Here is a 16,539-nt window from a genome sequence, read left to right on the forward strand (position 1 = left end):
TACCATTCTTAAAGTAAATAGTTTAAACCTTTTGCTTTTCTAAAAATTTACTATTCCATTTAATTAGAAAACTTTTACATCTTTATTTCATTATCTTGTCTAATCATTTCCTTTTAGGAGAATATCATTCCCAATTTGAAAACAAATATAGATTAAAATTGTAAGATACTTGTGTCTGTCTTTGCATATCAAAGATGTTCCAATATCAAACTATTATTTAATAGATTTAGTATTGCATTTACAAAACTTCTTGATTATAGAAATTTACTACAAAAGGAAAAAGGAAAGACATAATTATAAAACAATGTTATATATTACAGCAGCAGGGAAAGACTCCCTAGCTCTATTTGATTCCAGGCACAACTCATACCTGGCAGCTAATCAAATAGTTACAGTGCATCAAAAGCAAAGCTTCCTTTTCAGAGAGGAAACAGCACAATAGAGAAATAGATTTTTGACAATCCTACCAGGCCATGCCTAAATCATTTTCCAAGCACAGACATCCATGTTCAGCAGTTTCCAAACTGCAACATATGTCATTTTTCTATAATTGACTTCACATTAATTCAGACAACTATCCTTGTAATCAAAGCTCAAAACAATAGTAAATTATAATCCTTGGAATTTTTACCTTAAAGAGCAAAATGTCACTGGCCACAACTTAGGGCTTGAATATCTTTCCTGACGTTTCCCCAACTGTTAATACTTCATTTATCCTTTACTTATAAATTAAAACTACCCATATTCTGGGGTTTCAATACATCAGCAAATACCTGATAGTTGACTCATCATTAATATGTTGAAACTACATCTTTAAACTACCTTATATACTTTTATAATAGCCAAGAATTTTCAAATGAAAATTTGCTATTATAGTAAACAATATTATCTGTTTTATAACAAAATATACTTTATTAAATATTTAACAATTTAAAAATATTTTTATAACGTCCTTTTTAAAAGGCCTAATTCATGTGTAACAGAATCCAGATTAAAAAGTTATTTTGCCTAATAGCACTTTTGTTACAATGGTCTCTCAAATTTTATAAGAGAATTTAGAACTACTATACAATATAGAATGCAATAACAATGTATATCAAACATGACAAAACTTCAGATGACATCAAATTAACTGCATCTCCAAATTATCCCATATAAAAACCATTAATTTTATATTATCTTTAGCATTTTAAAACCACTTAAGAATTATCAGATTTAGAACTGTTATATTCAATTAAAGAAATAATGTAATGCTTAGCACATGCCAGTCATTGTGTTAAGCACTTTACAATTATCATATTAGTTTGATCTCACAACAACCCTTGGAGGTAGGTATCATTATTATTTTTCTCTTTACAGATCAGGAAATTGAGGCAAACAGAAATAAGATAAGTTCTCTAAGATTACACAAGCAATAAATTTCTGTGACTGGAACAGAGAAATATGGGCTCACTAAGGGCAGAGGCCTCTGCCCAGCAGTCGGGCAGGGCCTGCCCTGGAGAATGGGCTTTGGTAAAGGAATGGCTACAGAATCCCAAGGGACCTGCCCATTGGTGGTCGTTCCAGTGGATGCTGGCCATGGAGCCTGACCACATTCTCCTCCCTAAGAGCTGCAGCTCTGGAACCAGACAGTGCTGGGGCTGGGGCCACTTGCAGTTGCTAGGGCAAAGTGGGCAGGATGTTCTACACCTGGGTGATGCTCTCAAGCTTGTCTAGAGGGAGGGGCTGCCTATGGGCACGGGGCTCTGGGGGCCAATGCCAGGGAGGAGCCTGCTGCAACTGCTGGCCCCCTCCATCTAGTGAGGCAGAACGTAATTCCAGTTTCCCTACCTTTCTCTAGGATTCTTTTTTAAAAATCTGATCTGAGATGAGAGAGGTTTACAGAGAGATATGGGCTATACTGCTCTTTTTAGCAATGCCCTTAACTGAGAAACTCTTGTGACTCTGTGAGAAGTGGAGAAGACAAAAGCAGTTTATTATATAGAGAGGGTCACAGGGGGGTTCTAGAAAGCAGGACACAACAACTATAGGCATAAATGATTTTTTTTCTTTAAGCTGATAAAAAGCATGTTTTTCCTTGCCCTCAGTAAGCATTATTTGTAATAGGAATAAGCTAGAAGCCTTATTAGGTATGAAACAAAGATGCCCACTGTCACCAGTATTCCTATAAATCATAAAAGCCTACAAAAAGAGATAGCAAGAAATACCCCCCCTTTAAAATGACTCTAGACAGTATAAAATATCTCAAAGTACATCTGCCAAGAACAAATCCAGGAATTACAGAAGATTTAAATAATTGGAGGACCAAATTCAAGTGGTTATACTAAATTCTACTAGCATAATTAACCTAGAAACCCCTAGGTTTGGAATTAGAGAAGCAGAGCCCCCTTTACAGCTGTCCTAAGAATAAGACTATTATTTAAGAAAAGGTATCTAGGGACTGGATAACTACATGAGACAAATGGGACTCAAACCATGTTGTTAAAATGGATATTGAGAATGGATTACTAAAATACAAGGAGACTTGATGTTAGTAGATATTGGTGATAACTAATGTATTGCTGTTGTCTTTTGTTTCAAAATGCTTGTGTTAAGTTTTCTTGATTACTTGATTAACTTGGTTACCTTGGTGAGAAGTAAACCTTCCTTCTTAGAACTAGTCCATTAATGAAACATCTAAATAGTTTGACCTGCACCTGACTTAATTTAATTATGCAATTATGGAAATTGTGAAAAGAAAACTTTGTTGCACTGTTTGAACCTAGCCCTGTGTGGCTGAGAAAATGAATTATCTCTAGGTGTTGTTTAGAGACTGTAAATTAAGGTTTTATGTTATGCTGACCAGAAACTCAAATACAAAGATTGATTCAAAGAGTTTTCTTATCTGAAAACTAGTCCCACACTGATCAAGCATTGTGTCTAAGGGTCCCTACCAGGCCCTTTTGATTTTTCCCACAACTGCCAAATTTATGGGTATGAACTCCTACTTCTGAGTAGACAGCAGAACCCTCCAGGGACCTCAAGGTTCTCCTAGTATGGACCCAAAAACAGCCAACATCCAGATGAGATAGTTTTCCCAAGATTCCAAGGATGTCTGAGTATATTGTCCTATTTTTAAAAATCTTCCCTTTTGTTATGTACCCAATCACTAAGGATATTGGCATTTTCTCTTCCTACAGTCTTGGACCCCCTTTTTTCTGCTTGCAAGCAAACAATGGCTAGCAAAGATACCTGGGACACATTTCCTCAATAGGTCCCCCTCAAGAAACTAACTTCCTGGGCAACTTCTCCTGATCTAACTGGCCTTTTGGGGCTTCTTGCCTTATATCTGCTTCTCCTTTATTGGCCATATGGATAGGAGCCTTTCGGTCCTCTTCCCTTTAGCCAAAAGGGGGAAAATGTCAAAATATTTGGGGATACCCTATGTTCCTTCCAGAGGCCTAGCAAGCAAGCTGTGACCTGAGCTTGGCATAATAACAATCCTTTGCACTCACACCCTGGATGATCTCACTCTCTGGCAAAATGTATTGCTTTAACAAGCACCATATTAACCAATATTACTTTCATATTAATCAATAACTGTTTAGATTTATTAGTGTTCCCTCTATTTTTCAAGAAGCCGAGAGCCAGAAGTAGCTGACATGCTGCACCAAAAAGTTATCCATCATATTTCCTGACATGCTTATAATCCCTGTTTCTTGTAACTGATGAGTGAACCAAAACAGATACTGCTCTCCTGATCTGCCATACTAACTCTGGTTCTGTATTCCACTAAATGGTCAAAAGCTTCAGTGACCCGAAAGACCTGAGACAATCACAAGGCTCAGTGATTCCCACGGGATCTGAGAACATCTGTATTGTTCTCAGAAACAATATGCCAAACAGGGCAGCTGTTTACTCAAGATCTAAGAATGATTGTGTGGTGGTCTACCTTCCTTTTAGTTTTTAACATGTAAAAATCCTACCATTACCAGAAGTCACAAGCCCTCTTCCTCAGGAGAATTTCCACTTACAAGCATTTTCCTTCCTTTGAAATTAAACTTCTATTTGTGTCTTGACTTTCCTATCTCTAGCCTGCATTGTTTGGCTGGCTCTGACTATCCACAGATCAACAGCTGGTTCTGAATCGAGTTGACAATAGAATCGGAAACAAGACCTTCTGAATTAAAGTTTAATGAGCTTTCCATTTTACCATGATGCTATAATTCCTCAGATTTTCTTCTCCCAAAGACTTTAGCTAAGACAATAGGAATGACTATCAACTCCTACAAGTTACTTCTTTGCTAATGTTGAGACATCATTTTATGCTCATAGCAGAAGAGTAATTAGGTTCAGATCATCATCATGAGTCAAACACATATCAAGCTCAGGATGCTCTTCCATTTCTCAACCAAAAGGCATCTATGTGGCTCTAAGTCTTAAAATAGATCCTTATCCTCAGGTCAACCAACTCAAAGGTTCACATTTCTTCTCTTTTTTTCATCAGAATATAGGAAACTTGCCATAACCATTATCATCTCTTTTTCTTTTGTAAAGCAAGAAAACAGAACCAAAAGAATAGAGTTCACCCAACCTTCAGTCACATAAGGAAACATGAATGAGAATTAATGAACAAAATATATTGAAATTAATTTAAATGTAAATAATTACTAAGGTATTTAACTGTTTATATAGATGTCCATTGTTGTTTCTAATGAAGGCATTTAATTTTTTTTTAAGTATTCAGATCTATATCCATAGCAGCACAATTCTTTATTTCCTATTCCCTCTTTCCTCTTCCTGTGTTTCTAATGAGGAATGAGTCCTAAGAAGACAGAGTCCAAAAGAAGAGGACAAATGGGCAGGAGGACCTCAGGCAGGAGAGGCCCCATGTCATTAATAGAGAGAAATAGTGTTTTTATTAAGATCCTAAAGTCCTTTCATAAAGTTAATTGTTGTTTTGTTGTTCAGTCATGTCTGACTCCTCATTACCCCATTTGGGTTTTTCTTGGCAGAGATACTGAAATGTTTTGTCATTTCCTTCTCCAGCTCATTTTACAGATGAGGAAACTGAGGCAAACTGGGGTAAGTAATTCCCCCAGGGCATCTGTGACCAGATTTGAATTCAGGAAAATGAGTCTTCCAAACTTCTGTCCCAGTACTCTATCCTATGTATCACTTAGCTGACTCTTCTCTCATGAAATAGAAACCAAAGGAAAATGTCCCCAGAAGAAAGGGGGATAAGCACTGGTTTGAAAGTCAGAAGAACTGAGTTTTAGTTCCAGTTCTTCCATTAAAAACCATGTGGCCTTGCATAAATCATTTAATTCTTCTGAGCCTCAGTTTCTTGATCTATAAAATGGGGGAAAGAGAGGGGAAAGGAAGTTTAGATTACTTTTGACTTCTAACATTCTAACATCATAATCATCAATGAGTACTTAATTCACAAACTATCTGCTCTTTTCCAGTCATTTCTTTAAGAGGATGAATGTAAATCCTCATTTTTTAGAAAGAGAATTTCTGACTTACTCCTCTCTCCCTCTCCCCTGTTATGCCTCAGTTTCCCTTAATTGTAATACCTCAATTTCCATGCTGCAGCTTCCCTGAATTGTTCTGCCTCAGTTCCCCTGGTGGCAACCCCTACTTCCTGGCTATTAGGACTGAGATAATTAGGGCTGCGGGGCTCTGGTCACTCTGGCATTCCAAAGAATCATTAAACTCCAAATGATTTATTTCAAATACCTAGATGGCACCTTCTATCATTTCTGGCCCAGACTTCTTGTCTCCTGCTTGACCACCTTCTTCACTCCCAACTTATCAGAATTTATTGTTCTTCCTAGAATTTCCACTCACCCAGTGCTCTGCCCCACCTTGCCTTTGTTTCCCTGATAGCTGGAGCCCTATAAAAATCTCTGGAATTAATTGCTACATGCTGGATACTTTGAGACAAGAGTCTAATTCAGCTGGCTGGCTATAGATAGTATGGCTTCGCTACTCCAAATTCTCCACTATTAAAATATTAAAAACCCTAATCTCTGTCTTGCCTCAGTTTTTCCAGCATTATACTCCCTCCCCATTGCTGTCTCTCTTTTTTCATTCTTTCTCTCTCCCTCTCTTCTTCCCTCCCTCCCTCCCTTTCTAATCCTTCCATTTCACTTTGGGTTATCATCTGCCTATTTCCTAATCTCCTACTTAGACAAAGTAGTCAGGTGTCTTGAAGCACCTGTTCTCAAACCCCCTTTTACCTCATGCACTTAGCAAATCTTCCCATGACCTAAAAGATCTTGCCAATAATCCTATTACTGCCCAATGACTGAGAGCTCACTCTTTGTCTTCTGAGTAAGGTCACAAGGCCAGGAGAGCCAAGGTGCAAGGGGAAAGGCAACCTAAGGACTTCCTCTCTAAGTGCTCTTTATGCTTAGAAATGATGCTTGAATGGAAACTTGAATTGTGTGTTTTGCTAAGTGGTGGTCATTATAACCACACAAAAGTCATTTAATCGATACCCAATTTCTCAAGAGCAGAAATGATTTTTCACTTGGAAAGAATCTACTCACTCACTTCTCTAGCATCAAAGCTGGGAAAGAATCAGGAGCAAACACTCCAAAATGCTAAAAGCTAGGAAGTTAGGTTGCTCTGACTAGAGGAAAAAGAATTTAAGTGGGAGTGCTGAATACAATGAATTTAGATTGCAAATGGAGCATGACTAAAAGCAAGTGGTGTTAATCCTTACAATAAAAAAAAAAAAAAAAAAAGTGGGGGAGGAGGCCCTAACATATCTCATACTTAAAACCTAGGGAGTGGAGGTGGGGTAGATTTTTCTTCTCACTGAGTGTTTTGAGCAGTACCTACATGGTCTCCTCTGCAGTAGTCCTCCTCCCCTCAGGGAAGACAAATCTTAGAGTCTGACTCACACCAGCTGCATATTCTACCAAACACTGAATCTCCCCATCTGCTGAGAAACATCTGCACTTTCTTCCTTCTGTGATGACACAAAGAAAGGAAGCAAACTATAAAACAGGCTGTTTTTTAAATTTTTGACATGAAGAGGAATCAATCCTTGAGAAAAGCCATGCTACAAATTTGTTGTTGTTGCTCAGTTTTTTCAATTGCCTGACTCTTCGTGATGCCGTTTGGGGTTTTCTTGACAAAGATAATGGAGTGGATTGCCATTTCCTTCTCTAGCTCTATTTATAGATGAGGAAAGTGAGGCAACCTGAATTAAGTGACTTGCCTAGGGTCACACAGTTGGTAAGTGTACCAGTCTGAATTTGAATTCAGGTCTTCCTAATTCCTGTGCTCTATATACTGTGTCACCTACCTGCTCATCACACATTTAGTTTAGAAAAAATTGCTACTTTTAGCAAAGAGAAAGAAAATTGATAAGGTCCTGAATAATAGATGTGTTGGGCAGAGAGAAACTGGAGAATTGATAAAATTGATATCTGAGTCAGGCAGGAAGAAGGCCCTGAGATCAGTTTAGCTCCATCATCCTACCCTCTGGGAAGCCCATCCTGCCAGAAAGCCAAGTTATGTGGGACTCCTGAGGCCCACCTTCTGTAGGGCTCCTGGGCAGCCTCACCTCCTCCTGTCCTGTCAAAAATCCCAACCTTGTCTCTGAGGTTACATTTTCCCTATAATATATACTTATGGCCATGCCATCTCCCTGCCCTCCTCTGGGTCAGTCCATCCTCTTGGTATCTCTCTCCTTAACACGAGGTATTTCCCCTAACACCACTATGCTTCTCAACTTTATAGCTTCTCCTTCTTATAGCTAATTAACTCTTTTAGAATGTTAAGTCTCTTTCAGGATTTAGCCGACCAGCTAAGGACAGGCCTCAGAGGTTGCGTGTTCTCTTTCTACTGGGTAATTATAAGGTCCACTAAGGAACTTGTATTTCATATGTTTTCTTACTCTATTTCATATTTACCATTCCTAATATTGTATTCCATCATTTTGTCTGTAACCTATTCCTCTAAATAAATCTACTTTTTATCAAAGAGAATGGCTACTGTGAATTCTTCACATGACCAAACCCCAACTTTTGATGCTTCTCCTAAAGCACATCATCTGGTGCTTAAATAACATTTGGTGCTACATCAGATACATCAAAGGCTTTGTGGTAAAGTATAGATTTAGATCTGAGACATCAAGGTTATCTGGTACAGCCTCATTTTACAGACGAGGAACTGAAACCTGTAATGTTCTTGGTGGGTTTCTGGAGGTCTCTGGAGGCAGCCTTTGTTTCAGTTCAGTAATCACCACAAGAATAGCCAGGTGTTAAAGCCCAAATCCTTTATTATCTCCTTCACAGTCTAGTTTCCTTTCCTGGGGCCTGGCTAGCTTTCTTAGAGGCCTTCTGGGAGTCTTGCTTTCAGTAGAGAAGCTAAGAAGGAGCACCTGCCACCAAGGCGGTGTGAGATGGGATGAATGAATCTGGCTCTAAGTCCCCTCTGAGTCTGTGTCTGGCCCTTCTGAGTCTGTCTCTGGCTCTCACTCTGGCTGAGGCTCCCAGCTTATATGCTCTATTTTGAGTATAAACCAATCATTACATCACTAGGAAACCATTATTTGTTGTAAGATTAAACCAGTCATACTGACCTTAGAGAACTATTTATCACCATGTTAAACTAGATAACCATTGTCTCATCAATTCCACTGAATTAGCACCTTGTAAGAATCCTTGTTTTAAGTACAGAGTTCTGGCCCATAACAGGAGCCCAGAAAGATTGTTGTTTTGGGGTTTTGTTTGTTTATTTGTTTTATAAGAAAGTGAGTTGCCTACCATCACACAGATCACAAATTTTCAAAGGTGGGATGTAAACACGTGTCCTCTGACTCCTAGATAGTGCTTTCTCCAACGAATAGCATTTCCTGTTCAGAAACAGCAACACAAGCCAACTGAGTGTTTGCTTACCTGGAATAGATAGATGGTGAAGTGGGATGTCCCAGAGTTTGGGAGGCAGCTCAGACATCCATTGTGCGTTGGTAGCACTCATGTTCTCAATGCAGGCTAAAGAGCTAACCGCCCCAACTGTTAATTCAGATCCTGCCTCCACAGATCAGATTTGCCCTGAGAAAGGAAATGGAGGTTTCACTTGCTAAAAATAACAGTGGTAATTGGTAAATGGTCAAAGGATATGAACAGACAAATTTTCAGATGAAGAATAATACCATCTATAGTCATATTAAAAAAAATCCTAAATCACTAGTGATTAAATATATGAAAATTAAAACCACTCTGCAATACCATCTCATACCTCTCAGATTGACTAAAATGATAGGAAAAGATAACAATCAATGTTGAAGGGTATGTAGGAAAACTGGGACACTAATGCATTGTTGGTGGAGTTGTGAAATGATTTAACCATTCTAGAGAACAATTTGGAACTATACCCAAAAGTCAGTACTACTGCTGGGTCTGTATCCCAAAGAGATCTTAAAAGAGGGAAAAGGATTCACCTGTGCAAAAATGTTTGTAACAGCCCTTTTTATGGTGGCAAAGAATTGAAAAATGAGTGGATGCCTATCTATTGGGGAATGGCTGAATAAGTTATGGCATATGAAAGTAATGGAATATTATTGTGCTATAAAAAATGATGAACAGATTGATTTTAGAAAGTCTTGGAAAGATTTAGATGAACTGATGATGAGTGAAGTGATCAGAACCATGAAAACATTGTACACAGCAGCAATAGGATAGTGTGACAATCAATTATGATAGACTTAGTTCTTCTAAGCAATTCAATGATCCAAGGCAATGCCATAAACTTTGGGTGGAAAGCACCAACTGCATCCAGAGAGAGAACTGAGGAGACTGAATGTAGCTCAACACACAATGTTTTCACTTTTTTTTCCTTCTCTTTTTTTTCTCATCATTTTTCCCTTTTGTTCTGATTTTGTTGTCCCAATATGATCCATAAGGAAATATGTAAAAAATGAATGTACATGTATAACCAAAAAAAAATTGGTTTTTTTACATGTAATTGAGGAAAATAAAAATAATAATGAAAAAGAAAAAAATGGCAAACAAAAAATAGCAGTGGTACAAGTGAAAATTCTCTTGACATAGGAGACTGCCTCTTTTGAAAAAAGTCCTCCCAGCTCACTAAGAGAACAAAACATATCCACCTCTTTTGAACAAGAATTTTGAGGAAACTTTGGAGTCTCCTACAAAGACTTCACTTAGCATTTAATGAATGTATCACTTGGTACCATTTATATATAATTTTATGATCCATCATCTTAAAAAAGAAAAGTTTTTTAAGAAAGAACTGATGAGATTGATGTAAACTGTGTCCCTTTTAATCTTTGCGGGGCCCTGATGTAAACTCTGCCCCCTTTTTGGGAGAGGGGGTCCGAAAGGAACCTTTGGGAAAGAGTGCTCCTGACTCTCAAACCCTCCCAGCCTCTGGGAGGGACACACCCTTCCCAGACAACTCACAGGTAAGTAATCTCATTCAATTGGAAATCTTGTCCTGGGGCATAGTCACTCAAACTGCTCCCTAGCTCCAGGCCAAGATTAACCCCATAGGACCAAGGGTTTGTCAATCCATTTTTACTAAATGCCCTTCTGGACTTAGCACACTGATGAAGATATTTTCTTCTGAGTGTAAACCCATCTTTGCTAAATTCCTAATCAGGAATTTTCTTAGGTAAATAAACCCATTCTTTGCCACAAACTTTGCACCTGTATTCATTGGAGTTGGTGAATTCTTTCACAAAGCCTGCCACTGGCCAAGAGGATCCCATTGCTGATGGGGGATCTCTCATCCTCAATTCTCACACCTCAACAAGATTAACTAATATGATCCCCCCAAAATGACAAATATTTGGAATGTGGGAAAACTGGGACAGTAGTGCATTATTGGAGTTGTGAACTGATCCAACCATTTTTGGAGAGCAGTTTAGAACTAAGCACAAAGGTTTATAAAACTGCATACCCTATAATTCAAATACCACTACAAGGTCTGTATCCCAAAAAGATTTTTTTAAAAATACCTCTTTGATACCACTACACACCTGTCAGATTGGCTAAGATGACAGGAAAAAATAATGATGAATGTTGGAGGGGGTGCAGGAAAACTGGGACACTGATGCATTGTTGGTGGAGTTGTGAACAAATCCAACCATTCTGGAGAGCAATCTGGAATTATGCCCAAAAAGTTATCAAACTGTGCATAACCTTTGATCCAGCAGTGTCTCTACTGGGCTTATATCCTAAAGAGATACTAAAGAAGGGAAAGGGACCTGTATGTGCCAAAATGTTTGTGGCAGCTCTGTTTGTAGTGGCTAGAAATTGGAAATTGAATGGATGCCCATCAATTGGAGAATAGTTGGGTAAATTGTGGTATATGAATGTTATGGAATATTATTGTTCTGTAAGAAATGACCAGCAGGATGAATACAGAGAGGCTTGGAGAGACCTACATGGATTGATGCTAAGTGAGATGAGCAGAACCAGGAGATCATTATACACTTCGACAGCGATATTGTATGAAGATGTATTCTGATGGAAGTGGATTTCTTTGACAAAGAGACCTAACTGAGTTTCAATTGATAAATGATGGACAGAAGCAGCTACATCCAAAGAAAGAACATTGGGAAAGGAATGTGAACTATTTGCATTTTTGTTTTTCTTCCCGGGTTATTTATACCTTCTGAATCCAATTCTCCCTGTGCAACAAGAGAACTGTTCGGTTCTGCAAACATATATTGTATCTAGGATATACTGCAACATATCTAACATGTATAGGACTGCTTGCCATCTAGGGGAGGGGTGGAGGGAGGGAAGGGAAAAATCAGAACAGAAGCGAGTGCAAGGGATAATGTAAAAAAAATTACCCTGGCATGGATTCTGTCAATATAAAGTCATTATAAAATAAAATAAAATATTAAAAAATATATATTTTAAAAAATACCTCTTTTACGGTGCCTAAGAACTGGAAATCGAGGAGATGTCTGCCAATTGAGGAGTGGCTGTATAAACTTGAGGTATATGAAGTATTATTGTGCTATGACAAGTAGAATAATTTCAGAAAAGCCTGGACTTACATGAACTGATGCTGAGTAAAGTGAGCAGAACTAGGAGAACATTGTACATAGGAAGAGCAATATTGTAAGATGAAGAACTATGAATGGCAGCTATTTTCAGAAATACAATAATCTAAGATAATTCCTAAAGACTCATGATGAAGCCCCTTGAGGACAAAGACTATATCTTGTGTGTGTGTGTGTGTGTGTGTGTGTGTGTGTGTGTGTGCATTTCCTGGAGTAGGTCTTTCATTATAGTAAGAATTTTTTAAATGTGAATGATAAAAATTAGAAACCTAGGATCTGAAAAGTCATAATGAGAAAAGCTTATTGCCTTGAAAGATCGCATCAGCTTTGATAATTGCATCTCATCATCATCTCTGATTAGAGGGTGAAGCCATGAATTCCAATACTTCCACTAAGGAGGGAACTCAGATCAAAAAATCTTCTCCTTTCTCAACTGATTGTGATTGTAATATAGTTTCTAGGGGAACCAGCAATGATTTTGAAGTCCCCTAATCTTAGAGTGTTATTTCTCTGTCTGTCTAATATGTCTGTCAATGATTATAAAGGTCTTCTGGCCTAGGATTAGTCATCTTGAGACTTTCTAATCCTTTGTCTAACAATCTGTCTATCAATAATTGTAAAAGTCCTCTGGCCTAGGAATGTAACAATTTTTCTTCCCTTAGATTTTAGGAAAGATATATTAATCTTGAAGCCCTCTGACCTAAGAGAGTGCCCTTGTTCCAACAATTTGTCAATGATTCCAAAGTTTTCTGGCCTTAGAATAGTCCTACAAACATTACTGACTGTCTGATAGATAAACTGTTGGTCAGCGATAACCAAGTTCCTGAGATAATAATGAAAAGACCACCCCTCACCCTACTCGTAAGACATAAAATTAGCAAATAAGTAACATAAAGCTGTGACCAATTTGCCCTACAAATCTATCTCATTTCTCTTAGGTCCCCGCTAGTCTCTTCTGAAACTTAGCCCAATTCAATTGTCATTACAATTACAATAAAACTTTGCCCCTTGACTTAGAATGGGTTCAAGCCTGCAAAGTCTTTTGAGACACCTCACACCACCAGTCTGTGAGCCCAAACTTTTGGAGTCCCTTTCTCAACCTCAACTATTGTACTTCTTTGAGTCCTCTCTGACTTTTCTATTGTATTCCCATGTAGGGTACTTCTTTTGCCCCCTCCACATCGCCTAATTTTTAGCCTCCTTTTGTGTGTTGTGTGTTATTATGTTGTAAAATCCTTGAGAGCATGCTGTTTTTAGTATCCTGTGTCTCCAGTTCTTAGCATAGTGCCTGGAATTATAATAGATAACTTGATAAATATTTGTTAACTGACTAGGTTGGAGAGGGGGAATTTTTAAATGAATTAATTCATCTTCAGTATCCTCCTTCCCCCTTATACTTTTCTGTATCTTCCTGACTAGAAGTAAATTTTCCTAGACTCTTAGAAGAATCTTCAGGAGTCATCTAGCCCAAAATGGACCTGAAGAAGAATCCTTCTACAATATCTCTGACAAGTAAGTGGTCATCCAGCTTCCATCTCAAGGCCTTTGGTAAAGAGAAGCCCATTCTACTTCTGAGCCATTTGGATTATCAATTTTTCCTTCACAATGAGCCAAAATCTCTTCCTCTTCAACTTCCATATTTTTTTCCTGATTCTATACTGGGGCCAAACAGACTAAGTCTAACCTCTTTTCTAAGGAAAGCCCATCTAATTCTTGAAGACAACCACCATGTTTCCTTAATGTTTTTCTTCTATAAGCTAAACATCTCCAGATCTTTCAAACAATCTTTATAAAGCACCATTCAGTACCTTCTTTTGAATACTCTACAGTTTATGAATGTCCTTCCTAAAATTTGGTGCCCAGAATTGAACATAATATTCCTGATCTGGGGCTAATACATCAGTTATCAACTTCCTTATTCTGAATAATATGCCTCTATAAAAATTGTTTAAGAACAAATTACTTCCTTTAGTTGCCATATTACCCTATTGATTGATATTGAACTTTTAGTCCACTAAAACCCCAAGATGTTTTGCATATAAATTATTTTCTAATCATTCCCTCCCCATACTTTACCTGAAAGTTGATTTTTTCAACTCACACAAAGGACTTTACATTTGCCTTTAATAAAGAAATAAAAAATTGCTTGGGGCAGCAATTAAGTGTGGTCAGAAACAGCAATACCATACAGAATTTATTTGTGCCATAGCTTTGTCTAATTACCTTGACATTGATATAAGCTTGACTCTCCTCCCAAGTTGTAATAGACCAATATAGATCCGTTTTTGAGATAAACTAACCATGTCATAATCCACGTGTCTGGGGAAGTACAACAGTAACAAAAAAAGGAAGTAGATGATACTTGTCATCTGTAATATTACCCATTCCTTTCAATATCCACTTGTGCTTTTTTAGTATGTGTCTGCTCTGCCTGTCAAACCTATTACCCCTCCAAAAGCACCCAGAGCTCTTCATCTACTTCCTGGAGCCCACCTCTTTCAATCAAAATTTACTTGTCCTGTATCTCATCCCATAGATGGTATCCTAACCACAATAAAAAGAATTATCAAAAAATTTCAGAGATCAAAGGAGGCTCTAAACATTATAAGAACACTGATTTCACATTTCATATGACTCTTTATCTTAACTACCTAAAATCATATTTGGATGTTAGTGTGAATGCCAATCATACATGCTCTAGCTCATGAATAATTCTGACTTTGTGGGAAATGGACTTTCAGATTTAAATTTGCCAATATTTTTAGTTACTTATTAAGAATTCCCCTGGTCTCTCGTCTCCTAAGATTTTAAGGCCATGTGTCTACATACCTAGAAAGAACTGGAGATGAGAAAAATTTCCATGTAATTATAGATTCATAGCATTAAAAGTCCTTAGAACTTCTCTAAAATAACCAGGGAAAAACTTTCTGAAATATCCTCAAATGATTATTCAGCCTCTGCTTAAATATTTTTAGTGATGGGGAACTCACTAATTCATAAGGCAAATCTTTCCATTTTTTAAAAGTTTTCTAATTATTGGAAAGTTCTTCCTGATTTTGAGTCAAAATATCCACATTTTCCCGCCACAAAGTTTTTTACTTGTTTGTTGTAATTTTTCTTCCTGGAATAAAAGAGACAAATTCAATCCCATTTGTTCTTGGCAATCCTTCAAATACTTCTAGACAACTTCCATGTCTTTCCTTACTCTTCTCTTCTTCAGTATAAATATTCCCTGACCCGTAAACTGTTTCACATGATTTTCATGCCAGTCTCTATGTTGATCATCTCTCTAATTTCTTAGTGTCTCTCCTAAGTCATATGCAGAATTGAATATAGCATTAAAGATATCATTGGATCAGCACAGATTACAGTGGGGCTATAACATTCCCTGATCTGGACATTACTTGTCGCCTAATGCAACTTTGTGCTAGCTTTTATAGCATTAACACCTCACTTTTGGCTCCTATTTGAGCTTGAAATCAACTAAAATCACAAAATCTTTTTTTCCCCCTCAATTTCTACTAAGTCTTACCTTTCCCATCTCAGACTTTTGCAGGCATTTTTAGATCTAACTACATCTCTATCAGATTTAATTTCACTTCAAATTAGTATTTGAATTTTTTCTATTATATTTACTGTCCTTTTAATTGGCATTATCTGATAAACATGATTTCTAGATTCTCATGCCAATCAATAATAAGAATATTAAATAAATCAGGGCCAAGACAATACAGGAATGTAAACTTTTAAACTTTGTAAACTTTAAACTCTTAAAAAGGAGGATCTGTTGTAGTTTTTGGCTCCCGGACCTATTATGACCATAAGTATTTTCTCAAAGATAAGGGCTCTGGGAGAGGATCTTTCAGAAAAATACTCCACTAACATCACTTTTTTTTTTTCTTCCCCTGAGGCAATTGGGGTTAAGTAACTTGTCCAGGTCACATAGCTAGGACGAGTTAAATGTCGGGAGGCAAATTTGAACCCAGGTCCTCCTGACTTCAAGTCTGGTGCTCTATCCAACTGTGCCACCTAGTTGTCTCCTAACATCACTTTTTGAATACTCTTGTTCAGCCAGCTAAGATTAAGTCATGGTATGTGAGTGGAGCCTTTGATATACAAATATTTGAATTACAGGTGATGTGTGCAGTTATCTCACAACAAAGACTTCTCTTACAGCAGTGAAAAACAAGTGCTTTCCAAATTCCAAACTAATGGCTTACAGATTAACTTTGTGTCACAAATTATTAGTTGTCTAATGAGTAGATTATTGTCCATGAAAAAAAAATTGTTTATTCTTTCTATTTTCTGCCTTATCTAATTTATATTAGTTGTTAATGTTTTCAATAATGCCCAAATCTTTGTGACCCTATTTGGGGTTTTCTTGTCAAAGATCCTAGATTGGTTTGCCATTTTCTTCTCCAATTCATTTTAAAGGCGAGGAAACTGAGACAAATGAGGTAAAGTGACTAGGCCATGATCACATCGTTTTTAAGTATCTG

General features: G+C 37.4%; 1 protein-coding gene across 1 annotated transcript in view; it reads right to left on the minus strand.

The window, feature by feature from the left end:
* The window catches only part of PLCXD1 (phosphatidylinositol specific phospholipase C X domain containing 1), a 40,483-nt gene that overhangs the window by 16,304 nt on the left and 7,640 nt on the right, over positions 1-16,539 (minus strand). The window contains exon 2 of the mRNA XM_051984623.1: positions 8,898-9,053. Within this exon, the coding sequence (XP_051840583.1) occupies positions 8,898-8,979 (82 nt within the window). The 5' untranslated portion in view covers positions 8,980-9,053. The remainder of the gene's footprint in view (positions 1-8,897; positions 9,054-16,539) is intronic.

Source organism: Antechinus flavipes, chromosome 3, assembly GCF_016432865.1.
Source record: "Antechinus flavipes isolate AdamAnt ecotype Samford, QLD, Australia chromosome 3, AdamAnt_v2, whole genome shotgun sequence".
NCBI classification, from domain to species: Eukaryota; Metazoa; Chordata; class Mammalia; order Dasyuromorphia; family Dasyuridae; genus Antechinus; species Antechinus flavipes.